Source organism: Aulostomus chinensis, chromosome 1, assembly GCF_037954235.1.
Source record: "Aulostomus chinensis isolate RoL2024-O1b breed Wild chromosome 1, RoL_Achi_v1.0, whole genome shotgun sequence".
NCBI classification, from domain to species: Eukaryota; Metazoa; Chordata; class Actinopteri; order Syngnathiformes; family Aulostomidae; genus Aulostomus; species Aulostomus chinensis.
Genome location: NC_141320.1, coordinates 18122643 through 18142294, shown reverse-complemented (window position 1 = coordinate 18142294; position 19652 = coordinate 18122643). Strand labels below are relative to the sequence as shown.

Genomic DNA, 19652 nt, shown 5'->3' with positions numbered 1-19652 from the left:
GCTGGGCCTTTGGAGCCTTCATCTTATCAGCTAAATTGATCCATAAATGTGACAACAGTTGATAACCAAGTACCAGAAGAGAAACCAGTCTGTTGCATATCAAAGTATCTGTAGCAGGGTCAGTGTGACTGTGAGCCTTCATAGCCAGCATGAAGGAGCTGGTTTTATCTTTGCTGGGGAAATCCCACACACAGCTGCTCTCAGTTCCAAATGTGTGTGTCCTCACTCCTCCGTCCTCCTGCTGCCCTCAGAATACAGACACAATTCAACCTGGCAAGTTTGGAGCATAGAAGTGCTCCTGAAGAGATGTGTGTCAGCCCACAGCTGGCTGTTCTTACCTGGAACCTCAAGATGAAACTGCTTCCACAGATTGGAAATGAATCTGATGTTGACTTTTGGACAAATCACCTGTTCATCAGTTCATCATCACTTCCATCCATTTCTACTGCTTATCTTGTTATAGAAAGGAGTCTATCTGCTGTGTGACTGAGGCAGTTACTGTGAGCTGCTGCATGTCTCAGTGTGTGTGTGGGGGGGGGGGGCTGTGTGTGACTGGTCGGCTGCCAAGGATTATTGATGAGATCAATCGTGATCAGCTCAGAGATCACGGCACAGAAGAAGGAGACTTTTTGATTTTTGGGGGTTCAGTTTCTAAGTCAGACACATCATCACAATTTGAAGTTTTCCTCCAGTAAAAAACAAAACAACACAAAACCAAACAAAAACATGATTTGACTTTTGATGTCTACATTTTTTTGGAAATTGTGAGTCCAACAAGCAGGAGGCCGTTTGAGCTTGGAAACTGTGAAGCATCACCAGTAACTGCTGGTTAATTTACACGTGTTTCCTCCAAAAAGTTTAAAATGAACTCAATGCTGAATCCCTCGTCGTCATCACTGAGCTGCAGAACTGGTCCATGCAGGAGGCTGAGCAGGTCTTCCTCTCTGGTCCAGTGTCTCAGCACAGGTCAGAGTAGAGAATTAAAACATGAACACAAATCTTTATCAGCTGTTTACTGATATCAGTGACTACCTTCAAGTAAGAGTGTTAGTGAATGGACCCTTTTTAAAGTTTATGTTATAATGTTTGAAAAATGATGCTCACAAAAACACAACAAAAGTGTTTGTGGTAAAATGATTCCAGTAGATTTTATTGCCATTTTAAGAGTTCAAGCGTATTTTGGTGACATTGTTTGATATCATGACTCTCAGTTACTTTAGCAGGACCATCGTGACTTGAAATCTTCCTCATCAACCCATATCGACCCTCAACCCCTCACACAGAACCAGGAGCCCTCAACTGAAGGAACCTTTAAAACTGAGAAGTTGGAAAGAAAGCAGTATTTTGGTAGAATGAACCTTTAAAACTATAAATTAGAAAGTATTTTGGTGGAATGAACCTTTAAAACTATAAATTAGAAAGTATTTGGTGGAATGAACCTTTAAAACTATAAATTAGAAAGTATTTTGGTGGAATGAACCTTTAAAACTATAAATTAGAAAGTATTTGGTGGAATGAACCTTTAAAACTATAAATTAGAAAGTATTTTGGTGGAATGAACCTTTAAAACTATAAATTAGAAAGTATTTTGGTGGAATGAACCTTTAAAACTATAAATTATAAAGTATTTTGGTGGAATGAGCCTTTAAAACTATAAATTAGAAAGTATTTGGTGGAATGAACCTTTAAAACTATAAATTAGAAAGTATTTTGGTGGAACGAACCTTTACAACTATAAATTAGAAAGTATTTTGGTGGAATGAACCTTTAAAACTATAAATTAGAAAGTATTTGGTGGAATGAACCTTTAAAACTATAAATTAGAAAGTATTTTGGTGGAATGAACCTTTAAAACTATAAATTAGAAAGTATTTGGTGGAATGAACCTTTAAAACTATAAATTAGAAAGTATTTTGGTGGAATGAACCTTTAAAACTATAAATTAGAAAGTATTTTGGTGGAATGAACCTTTAAAACTATAAATTATAAAGTATTTTGGTGGAATGAGCCTTTAAAACTATAAATTAGAAAGTATTTGGTGGAATGAACCTTTAAAACTATAAATTAGAAAGTATTTTGGTGGAACGAACCTTTACAACTATAAATTAGAAAGTATTTTGGTGGAATGAACCTGTAAAACTATAAATTAGAAAGTATTTTGGTGGAATGAACCTTTAATACTATAAAAAAAAGTATTTTGGAGGAATTGGAATAAACCTTTTATACAGTTGTCAGAAATTAAAGGACAGGAAGTAGTATTTTGGTGGAATAAACCTTTAATACTGTAGTTCGAAAGGAGTAATTTGCTATCATCTAATTCGATAGGTGGCGCTGTCACCAAAAACCAAAGTCCCAGAACTGCATTTTATCATCCAATTCAGTAGGTGGTGCTGTGGGGTCCTGGAACTGCAGCTCTCTGGTGCTGCAGGATCTCCTCTTGAAAAGCCTCACAGTTCAGAGTCGTTCCAGAATCGAGGAGCAGAAACCAAAGTCTCCTACGACGAGGATGGGATTGGAACCCACGCCTGCAGAGCTCAATGGATCAGCAGTCCATCACCTTAACCACTCGGCCACCTCATCTCCTGACCACCATGATGTGCTGCTTTCTCTGAGCCTTTGAAACAGCTGAACTCTTTGGAGCCCATTTGTCAGAAATGGACCCAGCAGGAGCCACTGAACACAACTCTGACATCATCAGGCTTCTTCCCAGCAGCTTGGTGCTCCAGAAGGAAGAATCCAGACCATCGCTACATCATCAGAGTGAACACCAGCTGATGTTGACCAGTTTAACAAGCCTTTGACTGCTAAATGACATCCAAGCTCAGATTCTCTTGTCCTGGTAGAACAAGTCAGTGTTGAAGAAGATGAGAGCACCAGTCTCTTTCATCCAATGCTGGAACAGCGTTAGATTGAAGGTCTGAAGGTCCCTGGTCTGGTCCAGGTTTCAACAGGGGACCAGCATCAGCCAGCAGTTAAATGTGGACAGCAGTGGAGGTGAAGCCCACGTCAAGGAAACAAGCCTCCTATCACTGTCCTGTGCTGAGTTTCTTTAACTCCCATCATGGGGGGGAGCAAGCAGTGGATGAGGCTGTGGTCGACATGCAGCCACCGGCCACTGTTGAAAATGAGGCACTGAGGAGTTCCTGAAGCTCATTGCACCCTTGAATGTTCTAGCAAGCAGGAAGGTTGTTTAAGAAATGTGAGGTTTGGATGAATTCATGGGTCCTGTCATGATATATGATATGATATGATATTATCGTATATTATTCATTCATTGTCTTCTGCTTATTATTATCTATATTATCTTTCTATTAAGGGTCGCGGGGGGTGGAGCCTATCCCAGCATCTACAGGGGAGAGGCGGAGTTCACCCTGTACAGGTGACCAGTCCATCACAGGGCCAACACACAGAGACAGACAACCATTCACACTCACAGTCACACCTTCGGTCAATTTAGAGTATCAATCAGCCTCGTCCCCTCTTGATGTCTTTGGACTGTGGGAGGAAGCTGGAGTACCAGAGAGAACCCACACAGACACAAGGAGAACATGCACTCGAACCGGGAACCTTCTTGCTGTGAGGCCACAGTGCTGACCACTGCACCACCACTAAAAGCAACTGAAGCCGTCCAGAGACTGAAGTGGGAGTGAGCTGCTGAAATGAGGAGCCATGAGCCTGAGCCAGCAGAGGAAGAGCCTCGCTCCTCACATGGATCACAACCAGCTATGAAAACACATTTCTTTGTGTTTCTTTGTGAATTTCTGTGGCAGTTTGTCATGTGATGATACACTCATGATGAACAAAGAATTAGCTCTTAAATATTTGCTAGGGCCTCTCTGGAAACCTCTTGATATGGAGGTTGAGGACAGCAAGATGACCTCTCATACTACAGCTGATTCAATGAGCGAAGTCCAACGCTACCTGGCTGAAAGCAACACCCCAGAACACAGGACTGTCACGGAGTGAGCCATGACGCTTGCACCAAATGCGCGCACCTAGCCACTCACGCAAGCGCATAGGCAGCTATCTGCCGGCACAATAAAAACACCAGCTGACCTACTGCTGTGAGTAGCACTTCATCTACATTCAGTTTCTGTCTTGGTTTACCTGGTTTTCACATTCCACACTACACTGTTCCCCATACAGTCTCACCAGCATGTGTTTGAGTGTGCAGGGGTGGCCAACCAGCATGTTCAACACATTTATTTTTTTTATTCATCACTCGCGTTTTCAACACGCGCCATTTTTCTAAAACATTCCCTCATCTGTTTAAACTGCAAAAACGGTGGTGTGTGTAAGTGTGCTTCGTTACCAGTACAATGTTTTATGTTTTTAGCAATCTTTACAAACACATTCAGTTTTCTGTAGACTCACCAGCACATCACACACTCCCTTCTTCCTCGGGCGAAGCCGAGGAACTGTTCCAAGGCGCAATTGTTGGGGGTTCCGCGCGCTCTGGGCGGTGCATACTGTATGCACCGTACACTGTATACACAGTACGGACCAGACTTGCTCCTGTGATTCATTCTATTTACCGTTACACTGGTGTCAGAAGTGTTCTGCGATGTCTTCAGAACGAGAAGTGAAACTCATGATCTCCAGCCTTGAGGCACTTTTGAGGGAGGGTCCCTGGAAAGTTGGTGAAAATGATCCGGAGAGTGCTGCTGCTGGTCGTCCTGACGGAGCTAGTGCGCCCCAACCTTCTGTGCTGTGGCGGGACGCGGGGCAACAGAGGCCCGCTCGCCAAGACCGGGGTGAGAGACGACAGCTTTGCACGGAGGACTTTGCATTAGGCCAGGGGCAGTGTATGGGAGAAGGTACGTGGACGGGGTCCAGTGGACAGAGGCGGGAAGTGATGCTAGACAGCGCGCCGAGGCTGTCTCAGCTGGACCGGGGAGAGAGGAACCGCTTCCGGGCTAATGAAGTTCCCAGCCGAAAGTCAACACATGGGGGCCGCCATAGGACCAGTAAACCAGCCCGTACAGCCTCACGGACAGTCTATGATTAAGCTTCATCGCTACAATGGGGAAGAGCCTGCTGACACTTTTCTTTTACAAGTTCAACTGGCTGCACAGATTAATAGATGGTCTGATGAGGAGACAGCCGGACATGTTGCTCTTTCATTAGAGGGGAAGGCATTGCAGATACTGACAGATCTGCGCCCAGCTGAGCTCCGAGATTGGTTGAAGCTTAAAGGGGCTATCCAGTGTCGATTTGACCGTCACCTTTTTGTAGATGATGCCCGAGACCGGCTAGCAAAGCGCCGTTGAGAGCTGGGAGAAAGCTTAGGTACATACGCTGCAGACCTGCGGAGTTACACTCGCCGTGGGCACCCCGATTTCACCGAGAGTGTCCAGGAGGAGCTCACTGTCCAGGCTTTCCTCTGAGGACTACAACCAGGACGGCTGCGGGAGCACATGCGGTTGTTTTCTCCCTCCACACTTGAAGCTGCACTGAAAGAAGCAGAGCGGGTGGAGCATGTCCTGTGTCCCGAAGGCTCTGGGCGGAGCAATGATATTCGTGTTAACCAAGCCAGGGGTGACGATAGTGATGTGGTCGAGGCCCGTCGTACAACAACCAACCCGCAGCGACACCGTTCCAGGAGAAGTGACGGTGAATATTACAGATGTGGGGCCCCTGGCCACATTGCTCGCTTTTGTCCTGCTCCAACACCACTAAGTCAACAGCCGGATTTAAACTAGCAGGGGATGGCATCGAGGGGGGGCTACCATCCACTGAAATTACTACCACCCCTAACACATCTATGATGCGCCTTGGCTGCTTGGGACACACTCATGGACTTTATGTGGACTGTGTCATTTGAAGGAACCCCATGTCGTGCATTGGTGGATACTGGTTCTACTATTTCCTTAATTAAGCCAGGACCTCTGCCGAGCTCCAGTGGCAAGAGTCCCAAGGGCTGGACATCCACCGACCAGAACATTACAACGGTCACTGGGGACCGGGCAAGGATGTTGGCTACTAGGATGCTGAAGGTTTCTGTGGACCACCTCCAGGTACATCACCAGTTCTGGCTTGTTAACATCCAAGATCCCTGCATTATTGGTCTTGACCTTTTGAGTGAGTGGGGGGCTGTGGTGGATGTGCCCAAAGCCACCCTACTGTTGAACACCGGTACCATAGCTCTTCACCAGTCTTATGATCCTGAGCCATGCCAAGTCGTGAAGCCGCCATCGCGGGTGCAGCCGCCAGCGCCACAGAAGGAACCGCCAGCACCGCAGAAGGAGCCACCATCAAGGGTGCAGCCGCTATCCCCGGAAACCAGTGAAGCCATCGCCGACCTCTTTGCTCGGACTTGCCAGGGACTGGGGACTGAACAGCAATGTCAATTAAAAACACTGTTGGACATGTTTGCTGATGTGTTTGCTGCCAAAGATGAGGACTGTACCCACACCAATCTTGTCCTCCATGACATAGACACTGGGGAGGCCCGTCCTGTACGCCTCCGGCCACGCCGCCTACCCCTTGCCAAGCAGCTAGCAGCACAGGAGAAGATTGAAGAGATGTTGCGAGCGGGCATCATTGAACCGTCCAACAGTCCCTGGGCAGCACCTGTGGTTCTCGTTCAGAAAAAGGACGGCACCTGGCGATTCTGTGTGGACTTCCGCAGACTTAATGAAATTACTCGCAAAGACTCGTACCCCCTGCCACGCATCGACGATGCCCTGGACTACATCTCTGGCTCATCCTGGTTCAGCTCCCTAGACCTTCGAAGCGGCTACTGGCAGGTGGAGCTGACTCCCGAAGCACGCCCCAAAACAGCTTTTTCCATTGGCCAAGGATTGTGGCAATTCAAGGTCATGCCCTTTGGCCTCTGTAATGCTCCGGCCACCTTTGAGCGGTTAATGGAGAGAGTCCTAGTTGACATCCCTCGGACCCGGTGTGTGGTCTATCTCGATGACCTGCTAGCACATGCTGCAGATTTCGAGAGTGCGCTGAAGAACTTGCAGGATGTTCTCCTGGCTGTCCGCCAAGCTGGGCTCCGCCTCAACCCCAAGAAGTGCCATCTGTTCCGGAGGCAGACCTCCTTCCTTGGTCATGTCTTTAGTGGGGAAGGAGTGTCCACCGATCCAGCAAAGGTGACTGCAGTCCAAGAGTGGCCAACCCCCAAGGACATTGCAGAGCTACGCAGTTTCCTCGGGCTAGCCTCTTATTATCGAAAATTCATCAAGGACTTTGCCTCCATTGCAAGCCCCCTCCACAAGTTGACTCAGAAAGGTCATGTGTTCCAGTGGACAGAGGAGTGTGCCGCAGCTTTCAACCATCTGCATGGCGCCCTAGTGAAGGCTCCTGTGTTGGCCTATCCAGACCCAAAGAGGACCTTTATTGCGGACACTGACGCCAGTAATGTGGGTCTCGGGGCTGTGCTTTCACAGGAGGGGGAGCATGGTGAGCAGGTTGTTGCATACTACAGTCGCTCCCTCAGCAAGCCAGAGAGGAACTATTGCGTCACCCGTCACCGAGAACTGCTGGCGGTTATCTTGGCTGTACGTCATTTCCGGCCTTACTTGTATGGCCAGAGGTTTGTGCTAAGGACTGACCATGCCTCCCTAACCTGGCTGCTGAACTTTAAAGAACCTGAAGGGCAGCTGGCCAGGTGGATAGAGAGTCTACAAGACTATGACTTTGACATCCAGCATCGAGCCGGGCGACTTCATGGTAACGCTGACGCCCTGTCTCGTAGACCATGTGAAAAGAGGTGTCGGTTCTGTCAACAAGGAGACGAGGGCCATCTGTGCACCAAGGTAGCGGCGCTGCAGTGTTTGGTGGTACCTACTGATTGAGTGACCATCGATCCTCAGCAGCTCCAGCGGGACCAGCAACAGGATCCAGTCCTCTCCCGGGTGTACTCCTGGGTGGTGGCAGGACAACGCCCAGACTGGTCAACTGTGTCTGCACTGGATCCTGAAACCAAGGCTCTACATTCACAGTGGCCCAACTTTCATCTCCAGAACGGGCAGCTCTACCGGCGTTGGAGCTCCCCTAATGGACAGCGGGAGATCTTGCAGCTCCTGGTCCCAAAATGTCTGCGGCACAAAGTCCTCCAGTCGGTCCATGGTTCGGTGGGAACTGGGCACTTCGGTGTTACTAAGACTCTATTGCGGCTGCGGCAGAGATTTTACTGGCCGGGGTGCAGGCGCGATGTTGAAATGTTTGTCCACCGGTGTGATTCTTGCACTGCACAGAAAGGCCCCACCAGTCGTTCACACGCCCCATTGCAACAGTACCAAGTGGGGGCACCCATGGAGAGAGTGGGTGTGGACATCTTGGGCCCATTTCCCATCACTGACCAAGGGAACCGATACGTCATTGTGGCTATGGATTATTTCACGAAGTGGCCCGAGGCATACGCAGTTCCAGATCAAAGTGCTGCCACAACTGCCCAGAAATTGGTGGATGAGTTTTTCTGCAGATTTGGAGTTCCAGAGGAACTCCATAGTGATCAGGGACGGAACTTCGAGGCTAAGGTGTTCCAGGAGGTGTGCCAGCGGCTGGGGGTGAAGAAGACCAGGACCACTCCATTGCACCCTCAAAGTGACGGGTTGGTTGAACGCTTCAACCGAACTCTGGCCACACAGCTCGCCATTCTCACCAGCCGTCAGCAGCGGGACTGGGATTGTCACCTCCCTCTGGTCCTTTGGGCGTACAGAACCGCTGTGCAGGAGTCTACGCGGTGTACTCCTGCTGTTATGATGTTCGGTCATGAACTGCGCACCCCGGTGGATCTGGTTTTTGGGTCCCCTCCAATGCCGGAGGTTCAAGGGGAGCCTGGACTAGACTACTTTTTCAACCTAGTTGAGCGCCTGCAGGAGGTCCATGAGCTTTCCCGGGAACACCTAACTAACGCTGGAATCCAACAGAAGAGGGCTTATGACCTCTGTAGTAAGGGACAGGACTTCACTCCCGGCTCCAAAGTGTGGGTCTATAGCCCCATCCGGAAGAAGGGACATTCCCCGAAACTCTGCAGCCACTGGGTGGGGCCTTGTACTGTCCTTGAAAGACTGTCGGATGTGGTGTATAGGGTACGACTGTTGCAAAGGGGCAGGGTGGTAGTTCTCCACAGAGATCGGCTGGCCCCTTACCAACCTTTGGCTCCCCCTGCAGTGCCCCCAGATGATGTTAATCAGTCCTCGTTGAGTCCCTCCCCTGAGACCACCAGCAGGGATCCAGTCCCGCAGCCTCGGTCTCAAAGACAGCGTAGACTTCCACAGCATTTGAGAGACTTTGTTGTGGACGGCTGGATTGCTGAGGACAGCTAATCATGCTAGGTGGGGGCAATGTAGCGTTCTTCCAATGTTATGTTGTGGAGTTTTGTATTGTGGCCATTTTGTTGTGTAGGGTCACCTTAGGCAGGTTGCCATTTTTGCATGCCTGGTCAATTTAGTTGGCGGGCCTGGGTTTTTCCGCTTCTTGTACTGGGAGTTTGGTTGACAATAAAGGAGACAGTACGGACCAGACTTGCTCCTGTGATTTACCGTTACAATACTATTTGAGCAGGGGTGTTTTTATGCATTTTGGGGAAAATATATTTTGTTATGTGTAGAGGGGATTTTGGTTATTGAAAATGATTTCAGGTGTTTATATATTCTGGTATTTTTCTGTTAGTTGTTATTTCTCATTTAGAATTTTATTTAGTAAATTGATTAATTTTGTAACTGGGCTCTTCTGTGGGGAGGAGCTGCGGGTATAAAAGCCCTGTAGAATGCTCCAGAGCGTTTTTTTTTTTTGGTGTAGACGTCGGTGTGGAAGGTACTGAGCAGTTGGCTTTAATTTAGTTTTGTGCAGGGTCATTTTTGATTTAGCCTGGCAAAGTTAAAGCTTGTTTATTTTTGCATTTTGATATTCTGTTTCACTGAGTTTAAATTCTGCATTTTGACTTTATTTTGGGACACTGTATATATTTGCACCTTTTGGAAGAAAAATTTTAGAAAAAAAAAAAGGACAAATAAAAAGTGCTATTTTTTTTAAAGAAGCGTCAAGAAGAAGAAGAAGCTCTCTTTCCTCTCCACCGCTGTCCATTCCTGCAACAAGGACCTGTTACAATACTGGAAAAATAACCAGAAAACACATCCCCACCTTTATCAGCTCACTCTGATATCTTCCATTGTCATGCTCACATCTTCATCTGTACCCCGTGAAAGAGTTTTTCTAAGGCAGGGGAACCGGTGTCAGAAGAAATCGCCTTGGAACAAAGACACTTCCAAAAATCGAGCGTTAGCGTTCGTTCTGTAAGGCCATGGTAGTCAAGCGCTATTGGCTTTCCCGTCCATCAATCAAACTGATCAATAAGCTTATCTACAGCTGCTCCGCATCAGCTGATCAAATCCCTCACTTCTGATTGCCCCCTCTCAACTTAAATGTCACCCGGCCTCAACGACCGCTCTGCTAGCTTCTGGCTATGCTGCTCTGCCTGCTGCTATCTGCTGCCATCTGCTGCCATTTCCTGTACAGTTGCTCCTGCTCGCAACTTGCTACCCTCCACCTCCCCAGCTCCACCTTGTCGTGTATACATGGCATAGTTCATTCCATGTCATGTTGCTGCTCTGTTCACGGGGGTATGTTTGCTCTTCCAGTCTTAAACTGGGAGAACCTTCCCTCATGCTGCTGGTCCCTAGTTTCATGGTGCTCATGAAAAATTCTCAGGGGACTCCTCTGAACAGAGCCGTACCACCAGTTTGTGCTAGAATAAACAATCAAGCTCATTATCATCTCTGTGTTTCTTGACGTGAATGGACCTGACAGAACTTGTGTTCCTCAATAAAAATGCAGAAATGAATCACTTTTTAGTCTTTTATTTTATATGATTCAACACTTAAGTTCACAAAATTCCATAGAGAAATTGAAAATTTCAGTTCTGAATTTTTTTATAGACAAATTTGCTCCATTTTACATAGCGACTCATTTCAGCATTTACACAAACAAATTGAACAAATGAAATTCTACAATGATGAGATGATATTTGAAGGAAAGGATGAGCGATTAAATGTTATTTCCCAGGCTGATGTTGGGTTAGCAGTATGGAAGCTTTTCCATCTTTTTTCAGTTTGTTTACCTGCAATGATTGAGAGCTCCTGCAGGGGTCGCTATTGAGTGGCCAACACAGTGTCAAAACAGTGCCGACACAGTTAGTGTAGTGTGTCAGTTCACACCTTAAGGGATCATCATCCAATCACTACCTTGCAGTCCTCATCCATGCTGAGGAGGACAGACCTGAATCCTGTCTCCCTTTAACGTCACATGGAGTTTGGTACTCTTTCAAGATGAACCTCACTTCTGACTTCCTTTGCTCAACGGTTCAAGGGGTTGGGAGTCCTCATCTATTTAATTCTAACATGGATAGAAAAGAGAACGTCTGCTGGCCCAAGGGATTCGTTTCAGCTCAGCTTCAACAACCTTTGACAACCTGAGTTCTTGGGAATCAAACATCTGTTTCATTTTAACGTCGTTGTAAAGTCTATAAAAAAGTTCATGTCAAGAAGTTCTCTTTGAATGCAGCAGAAACCTTCATCAGGAGGGTTACCAGGGTCAGGGCTCAGCAGGAATACAAACAAGAGACAATCAGGAACAACCTTCATCAGGAGGGTTACCAGGGTCAGGGCTCAGCAGGAATACAAACAAGAGACAATCAGGAACAACCTTCATCAGGAGGGTTACCAGGGTCAGAGGTCAGCAGGAATACAAACAAGAGACAATCAGGAACAACCTTCATCAGGTGGGTTACCAGGGTCAGGGGTCAGCAGGAATACAAACAAGAGACAATCAGGAACAACCTTCATCAGGAGGGTTACCAGGGTCAGGGGTCAGCAGGAATACAAACATGAGACAATCAGGAACAAACTTCATCAGGAGGGTTACCAGGGTCAGGGGTCAGCAGGAATATAAACAAGAGACAATCAGGAACAACCTTCATCAGGAGGGTTACCAGGGTCTGGGGTCAGCAGGAATACAAACATGAGACAATCAGGAACAACCTTCATCAGGAGGGTTACCGGGGTCAGGGGTCAGCAGGAATACAAACCTGAGACAATCAGGAACAACCTTCATCTGGAGGGTTACCAGGGTCTGGGGTCAGCAGGAATACAAACATGAGACAATCAGGAACAACCTTCATCAGGAGGGTTACCAGGGTCAGGGGTCAGCAGGAATACAAACATGAGACAATCAGGAACAACCTTCATCAGGAGGGTTACCAGGGTCAGGGGTCAGCAGGAATACAAACATGAGACAATCAGGAACAACCTTCATCTGGAAAAGCTGAGAAAGCCTGAATCTTGAAGCTGTCTGGGGAACTGAGCCTCAGGGAATCAACCTCCGCTGGTTGGGCTCAGAAGCTGTACAGAGAAACTCAACACTCCTTTTCTGGGCAGGGAGAGACCAGCAAGGATGCACTCAAGTAGCTCGTCCTTCAGGAGACAAACTCCACATGTGAAGCACCTTCGAGTCCATCAGGCTGGTGTCTAGAGCCTGGAGGAAAGACATCAAAAAGACGTGGTGGGTATGAGCCTCAGCAGGAAGCAAACGCTCAGCATAGTGGGACAGTTTAAAGACACAGGAGGTCTGATGGAGGCCTCAGGCACCACCTTGCAGGAAGTCCCTCTGCACCCACATTTCAGGGAAATTGTCTTTACAAACTGCAGTGAACTTTAGATGTGCTGGTTTATAGTATTTCACTGTAACAGTTATGAATGAAACAAACTAAAAATAATCAGTATTTTGTGAAACTGTCCATCATGTCTGAAATATTTTGATGTCACTTTGGGGCCCAACATCTCCCCGAGGGCCTCCTCCAGTTGGTCTGAAGTCTGATCAAACACCAGAGAACAAAGCAAATATGACTGAATCAGTTCTGAGGAAGTTCTGGGGAGAACCTTTATTGTTGTTCTGAAGCTCTGCTTCTATGTTCCTACCTGAGAGTCTCCAGCCTCCAGTGAGGATCCTTCAGTCCAGCAGACAGCAGCTCCACTCCTGGGCCTCCTGGATGATTGAACCTCAGGTGCAGCTCTCTCAGGTGGGAGGGGTTGGAGCTCAGAGCCGAGGCCAGAGAAGTAAAACCTTCCTCTCTGATCCCACAACCTAAAAGGCTGCAGTTAAGAGAACAGAGTTAATTCACTGTTCTACCAAATCCTGGAACCTGAACCTCTCAGATGTTGATGGTCTTCACTCCAAGTTAGTGAGGTTTTTATAGTTGCTTTAGCAGTGCCAGGCTAAAGGCTGTGGTCCAACTGCACCGTCACAGTGACAGTTTCCTCAGGAACAAAGCTACCAGGCCTCAGTAATCTACTACCAGCAGGATATTCCAGAGGAACTGTTGACAAACAGCTGGATTCTGTCCATCTGCTCTCACTGCTTCCCACACCAGCAGCTGCTTTGTCAAGTTCCTCTGGTCTTCACCAACAAATGGAACACTTCCTCCTCCAGTCTTTGTTCTGACTTCTCTCTGGTGACCTGCTTTGATCAGTGAGGTTTCTGCTGTTTCACTGTCATGACAGAGTGCAGGTTGTTGAGTCCCGTCACTCACGACAGGAGTTCACCTTCTCACTACCCTCTGATAAAACGCTTCTTTCTCCATTACTATAGAATCTATCACACATTCATAGTTAAGGATGAACCACAGGAACAAGCTCCTCCTCCACTGTGTTACCATGGTGACGAGTCCCCACCCACATCAAAGAGAGACGTGTTCAACCAGAAGTGCTTGGAGCCGCTGCACGAAGCAGGCAGACACCTCTGGGTGGCTGGAGCCTTTTTATGGAGGCGGCAGCAAATGCTGCTGATCCCTGGAAACAACTGGAAATCCAGGCTGGAGGTCAGGAAAACAACACATTGGACTCAGGCACTCGTGCTGAAGTTGACCATCACTTCTTGAGTGACGTCCCACTGCTACATGGTGACCACTGAGGGAGGTTTGGAAGGTGACTATTTATAAAGAACAGATTCACAGCAGTAGTTGACAGGCATTCCTGCTGTTGCCATAGCAACCAACCTGCCTCCGTGATGTGGCTCATCACTGTATAAGTGTCAGGTGACCTGAGGTTGGAGAAAGGGCTGGTAGCTCTGCTTCCACTGTAGGAGATCACGACGACGCTGACCGACACTTCTGAGCGTTTGAAATTCCTCCAAATGTCAGACGGCCGGTTGCTCACTGATCAGGCTTCGATCGACCCTCCAGAATAAAACTGACCTTCATGTGGCTTGAACATCGGCTCAAATCTCTTCATTAAGAACATGTTTTGTTGTCACATGACCTTTGAACCCCAAAATCTAACCAATTCATCATGAACGTTTGAGTCAAAGTAAAGAAATTGTGGGTGGAGTGGAGGCCTGCTAAGATGAGAGCTGGACTCTGACCTGAGAGTTTCCAGGTGACAGTGTGGATCCTCCAGTCCAGCACCCAGCAGCTCCACTCCTGAATCCTGCAGCAGGTTCAGGCTCAGGTCCAGTTCTCTCAGACTGGAGGACTGAGAGCTGAGAACTGAAGACAGAACTGAACAACTTCTCTCTGAGAGCTCACACTTCACCAGCCTGAAGAAGAAATGGAAACATGAGCAAACATGGCGTCAACACCAACTCATCAATGATGAAATCTGTTCTCATCTCTGGTTCAGGATCAGCTTTGATATGTGGACGTTTGGAGTTGATGCCTCATTTGCATATTTAAACAGGTTGATAGGAAACCTTCAAGAACTTTGATAGAACATTCAAATGTCATGGTGGGAAAATGACGTCATCATTGATCCTGAAGATGTCACTAAGAGGCCGTCAGTGCTGGATGATGATGTCACAGTCAAGTTGACCTTTGGGATATTAATTGTCATGATTTCATGCTCACAGACGTTTGAGAGTCTCTTGTTTCTTCAGAGTGAATCATTGACTTCTCTCTCCTCTTGCTGTCAGTCTTAATAGCAGGCGTGCCAGCACTCCATGTTTCCTGAGATCTGATCACTGGAACCACATTCAGAGGTGGTCTGGTCCACATGGGGCCACATTCTCTCAGTGGTTTGTCCACCAATGAGTCCTGGGCCCCAGTGAAGGATCAGCTGATGTCCTCTGTTGAAGCAGAAAGACCATCGCTGAGCGAACGGCGGCGTATTATGACACCGTCTGATCACGTGACAGCTCACTGAGAGAGATTCTTCTGACGGCTCTGAGGACAACATGACCTCATGGGGTTGTGTCTCAATAACAGGTCACGTTTCAGGACGTTTGGCTGCCGTGTCCACTCATTCTCTGCTCTCTGTGTCTCTCTCCCACTATCAGATCCAGGTGTGGAACCACTCATCCAGAGATCGATGAACCACTTTCTAACCCTACCATTCACATGCATCCATCTGTGCTCAGCAAACTGGCGTTCTGATGGACACGCAGAGGAGAGAGAGACATTTTCCTGCCATCGTTTTGGAGAGTCTATGTCAACACTTTGTCTCTTACAAAGACGGAGGAGGTTTCAATCAGTCGGTGGCTGTTTGGAGAATGTAAATGTGGAATAAAACACAACGGCAACACCACTGATCTGTTCAACCACCTCCTGAGGCGCCACACCTGGGCCGGCCAGGACCGCCCTCATGAACCTGAACAGAGCTTTGGTGCACTTTGTTGTGCTGTGATGCTGCAACATGCAAAGCACTGATAATTCAAACAAAAGGTAGACATTTGCCATGAACTGTTGTGTTCTTGTTTCTGTCCATTATTTTAAACCTGATTCCCTCCAGCAAACAGCAGAGATCTGGGACTCCTCCCTGAACTCTCTAGTAGCCTGGTATTCATGGCACAGTTGGACAGTTTAGTTGAAGTCTGGCAAAAAGTGACTGAATCACTTTAGAGACCCCGAATTGAATCGACTCCAATCGTTCTAAATGAATCAAAGCTGCAGTCATGAATCGTGATTCAAATCAAATCTTTGTTAAGGTGAATCATTCCAACCACATAAGATCCATCCTGGTGATGCTCAGTGGGGGAGGCAGGTTTCTGCTACTGACCTGAGAGTTTCCAGGTGACAGTGTGGATCCTCCAGTCCAGCACCCAGCAGCTCCACTCCTGAATCCTGCAGCAGGTTCAGGCTCAGGTCCAGTTGTCTCAGACTGGAGGACTGAGAGCTGAGAACTGAAGACAGAACTGAACAACTTCTCTCTGAGAGCTCACACTTCACCAGCCTGAAGAAGAAATGGAAACATGAGCAAACATGGCGTCAACACCAACTCATCAATGATGAAATCTGTTCTCATCTCTGGTTCAGGATCAGCTTTGATATGTGGACGTTTGGAGTTGATGCCTCATTTGCATATTTAAACAGGTTGATAGGGAACCTTCAAGAACTTTGATAGAACATTGAAATGTCATGGTGGGAAAATGAAGTCATCATTGATCCTGAAGATGTCACTAAGAGGCCTTCAGTGATGGATGATGATGTCACAGTCAAGTTGACCTTTGACCTTTAGGATCCGTGTCATCAGTCAGAACTGGGCAGTCCCAGTCCTGAGCAGAACCAGAAGCAGAGCCACATTTCATGGTTCGAAGTCTCTCCACTGGTTGTCTTCCAGTGTGCACATTGATGGACCTGTTGTGGGCTTGTTGTTCAAGCAGTTCCTGGTCTCCACCAGCATGTCTACTGGTCTTCAGTGGATGAACCAGTGCAGCCCCTCAGCTCCTCCTAGGAGTTTAGTCACTGCTCTAAAGTGCCCACTAAAACCTCTGGTGAGGCCCCTTGAGCTGAATATATATATATGAAACTCTGAATATATATACGGAACTCTGAATATATTGAAATAAACTCTGAATATATATATGAAAATCTTAATATATTGAATGAAACTCTGAATATATATACGAAACTCTGAATATATATACAAAACTCTGAATATATATACAAAACTCTGAATATATATATAATGAATCCTGAATATATGGAGTGAAACTCTGAATATATTGAATGAAACCCTGAATATATGGAATGAAACTTTGAATATATTGAATGAAACTCTGAATATATGGAGTGAAACTCTGAATATATATATGAAACTCGACTGACGTCAGACTTCATGGCAGTGCCTGCGGGCGGCCATGTTTTCCTTCATAAAAAAGCAGAACTATTAATGGAACACTCTGCTGTGTGTCGAGTTCCGTATTTAGATCTGTATGGTTAGCTTGATATAGTTTTCAGGTGGTTCAATGAAGGTTAAACAGTGATCGTATTTAGATCTGTATGGTTCGCTTGATATAGTTTTCAGGTGGTTCAATGAAGGTTAAACAGTGATCGTATTTAGATCTGTATGGTTCGCTCGATATAGTTTTCAGGTGGTTCAATGAAGGTTAAACAGTGATCGTATTTAGATCTGTATGGTTCGCTCGATATAGTTTTCAGGTGGTTCAATGAAGGTTAAACAGTGATCGTATTTAGATCTGTATGGTTCGCTCGATATAGTTTTCAGGTGGTTCAATGAAGGTAAAACAGTGATTGTATTTAGATCTGTATGGTTCGCTTGATATAGTTTTCAGGTGGTTCAATGAAGGTAAAACAGTGATCGTATTTAGATCTGTATGGTTAGCTCGATATAGTTTTCAGGTGGTTCAATGAAGGTAAAACAGTGATCATATTTAGATCTGTATGGTTCGCTTGATATAGTTTTCAGGTGGTTCAATGAAGGTAAAACAGTGATCATATTTAGATCTGTATGGTTCGCTTGATATAGTTTTCAGGTGGTTCAATGAAGGTAAAACAGTGATCATATTTAGATCTGTATGGTTCGCTTGATATAGTTTTCAGGTGGTTCAATGAACGTTAAACAGTGATCTATTTAGATCTGTATGGTTCGCTTGATATAGTTTTCAGGTGGTTCAATGAAGGTAAAACAGTGATCGTATTTAGATCTGTATGGTCCGCTTGATATAGTTTTCAGGTGGTTCAATGAAGGTAAAACAGTGATCGTATTTAGATCTGTATGGTTCGCTCGATATAGTTTTCAGGTGGTTCAATGAAGGTTAAACAGTGATCGTATTTAGATCTGTATGGTTCGCTCGATATAGTTTTCAGGTGGTTCAATGAAGGTAAAACAGTGATTGTATTTAGATCTGTATGGTTCGCTTGATATAGTTTTCAGGTGGTTCAATGAAGGTAAAACAGTGATCGTATTTAGATCTGTATGGTTCGCTTGATATAGTTTTCAGGTGGTTCAATGAAGGTAAAACAGTGATCGTATTTAGATCTGTATGGTCCGCTTGATATAGTTTTCAGGTGGTTCAATGAAGGTAAAACAGTGATCGTATTTAGATCTGTATGGTTCGCTCGATATAGTTTTCAGGTGGTTCAATGAAGGTTAAACAGTGATCGTATTTAGATCTGTATGGTTCGCTCGATATAGTTTTCAGGTGGTTCAATGAAGGTAAAACAGTGATTGTATTTAGATCTGTATGGTTCGCTTGATATAGTTTTCAGGTGGTTCAATGAAGGTAAAACAGTGATCGTATTTAGATCTGTATGGTTCGCTTGATATAGTTTTCAGGTGGTTCAATGAAGGTAAAACAGTGATCGTATTTAGATCTGTATGGTTCGCTTGATATAGTTTTCAGGTGGTTCAATGAAGGTAAAACAGTGATCGTATTTAGATCTGTATGGTTAGCTCGATATAGTTTTCAGGTGGTTCAATGAAGGTAAAACAGTGATCGTATTTAGATCTGTATGGTTCGTTCGATATAGTTTTCAGGTGGTTCAATGAAGGTTAAACAGTGATCGTATTTAGATCTGTATGGTTCGCTTGATATAGTTTTCAGGTGGTTCAATGAAGGTTAAACAGTGATCGTATTTAGATCTGTATGGTTACCTCGATATAGTTTTCAGGTGGTTCAATGAAGGTTAAACAGTGATCGTATTTAGATCTGTATGGTTCGCTCGATATAGTTTTCAGGTGGATCAATGAAGGTAAAACAGTGATCGGCCGTGCGTAATGGCACTGCGCTCTGACGCGGCACTTCTCCGGGACTGGAGAAGCTGCTGCGGCTGCAGGGATTTTGTGAACTGAAAGGGTAGCTCTTCATATATTGTTCATATACAGTAAGAATCGCCCACATTCATAGACCAATGCAGGCTGAACGTAAGTTTAGTCCTGAACATATTTGATGATCGGCGACACATTGTCAGCTTTGGACACGTTACTCACACAGCCGACTGTGGACAGACAGACAAATGCAAATGAGATTTGCCGAAACCTTGAATATATTGAATGAAACTGAATATATATATGAAACTCTGAATATATGGAATGAAACTCTGAATATATGGAATGAAAATCTGAATATATGGAATGAAACTGAATATATGGAATGAAACTCTGAATATATGGAATGAAAATCTGAATATATGGAATGAAACTGAATATATATATTCAGAGTTTCATATATATATTCAGAGTTTCATTCCATATATTCAGAGTTTCATATATATATTCAGAGTTTCATTCCATATATTCAAAGTTTCGAATATATATATTCAGAGTTTCGAATATATATATTCAGAGTTTCGAATATATATATTCAGAGTTTCATATATATATATATATATATATATATATATATATATATATATATATATATATATATATATATATATATATATATATATATATATCCCACCAGGAGAG

The 19652-nt window shown here is 45.4% G+C and overlaps 1 protein-coding gene across 3 annotated transcripts in view; it reads right to left on the bottom strand.

The window, feature by feature from the left end:
- Nucleotides 1-10805: 10805 nt before the first annotated feature.
- The window catches only part of LOC147270628 (NACHT, LRR and PYD domains-containing protein 3-like), a 24590-nt gene continuing 15743 nt past the window's right edge, over nt 10806-19652 (bottom strand). For 2 of the 3 annotated variants that reach the window (XM_086199015.1, XM_086199109.1), the window contains 4 exons: nt 15999-16172; nt 14371-14544; nt 12930-13103; nt 10806-12486 (listed from right to left, as the gene is read on the bottom strand). In XM_086199015.1, coding sequence (XP_086055141.1) covers nt 12480-12486; nt 12930-13103; nt 14371-14544; nt 15999-16172 — 529 coding nt within the window. In that variant the 3' untranslated portion in view covers nt 10806-12479. Of the gene's footprint in view, nt 12487-12929; nt 13104-14370; nt 14545-15998; nt 16173-19121; nt 19181-19652 lie in introns of those variants that run through there. The other variant, XM_086199283.1, reaches the window with a different exon arrangement.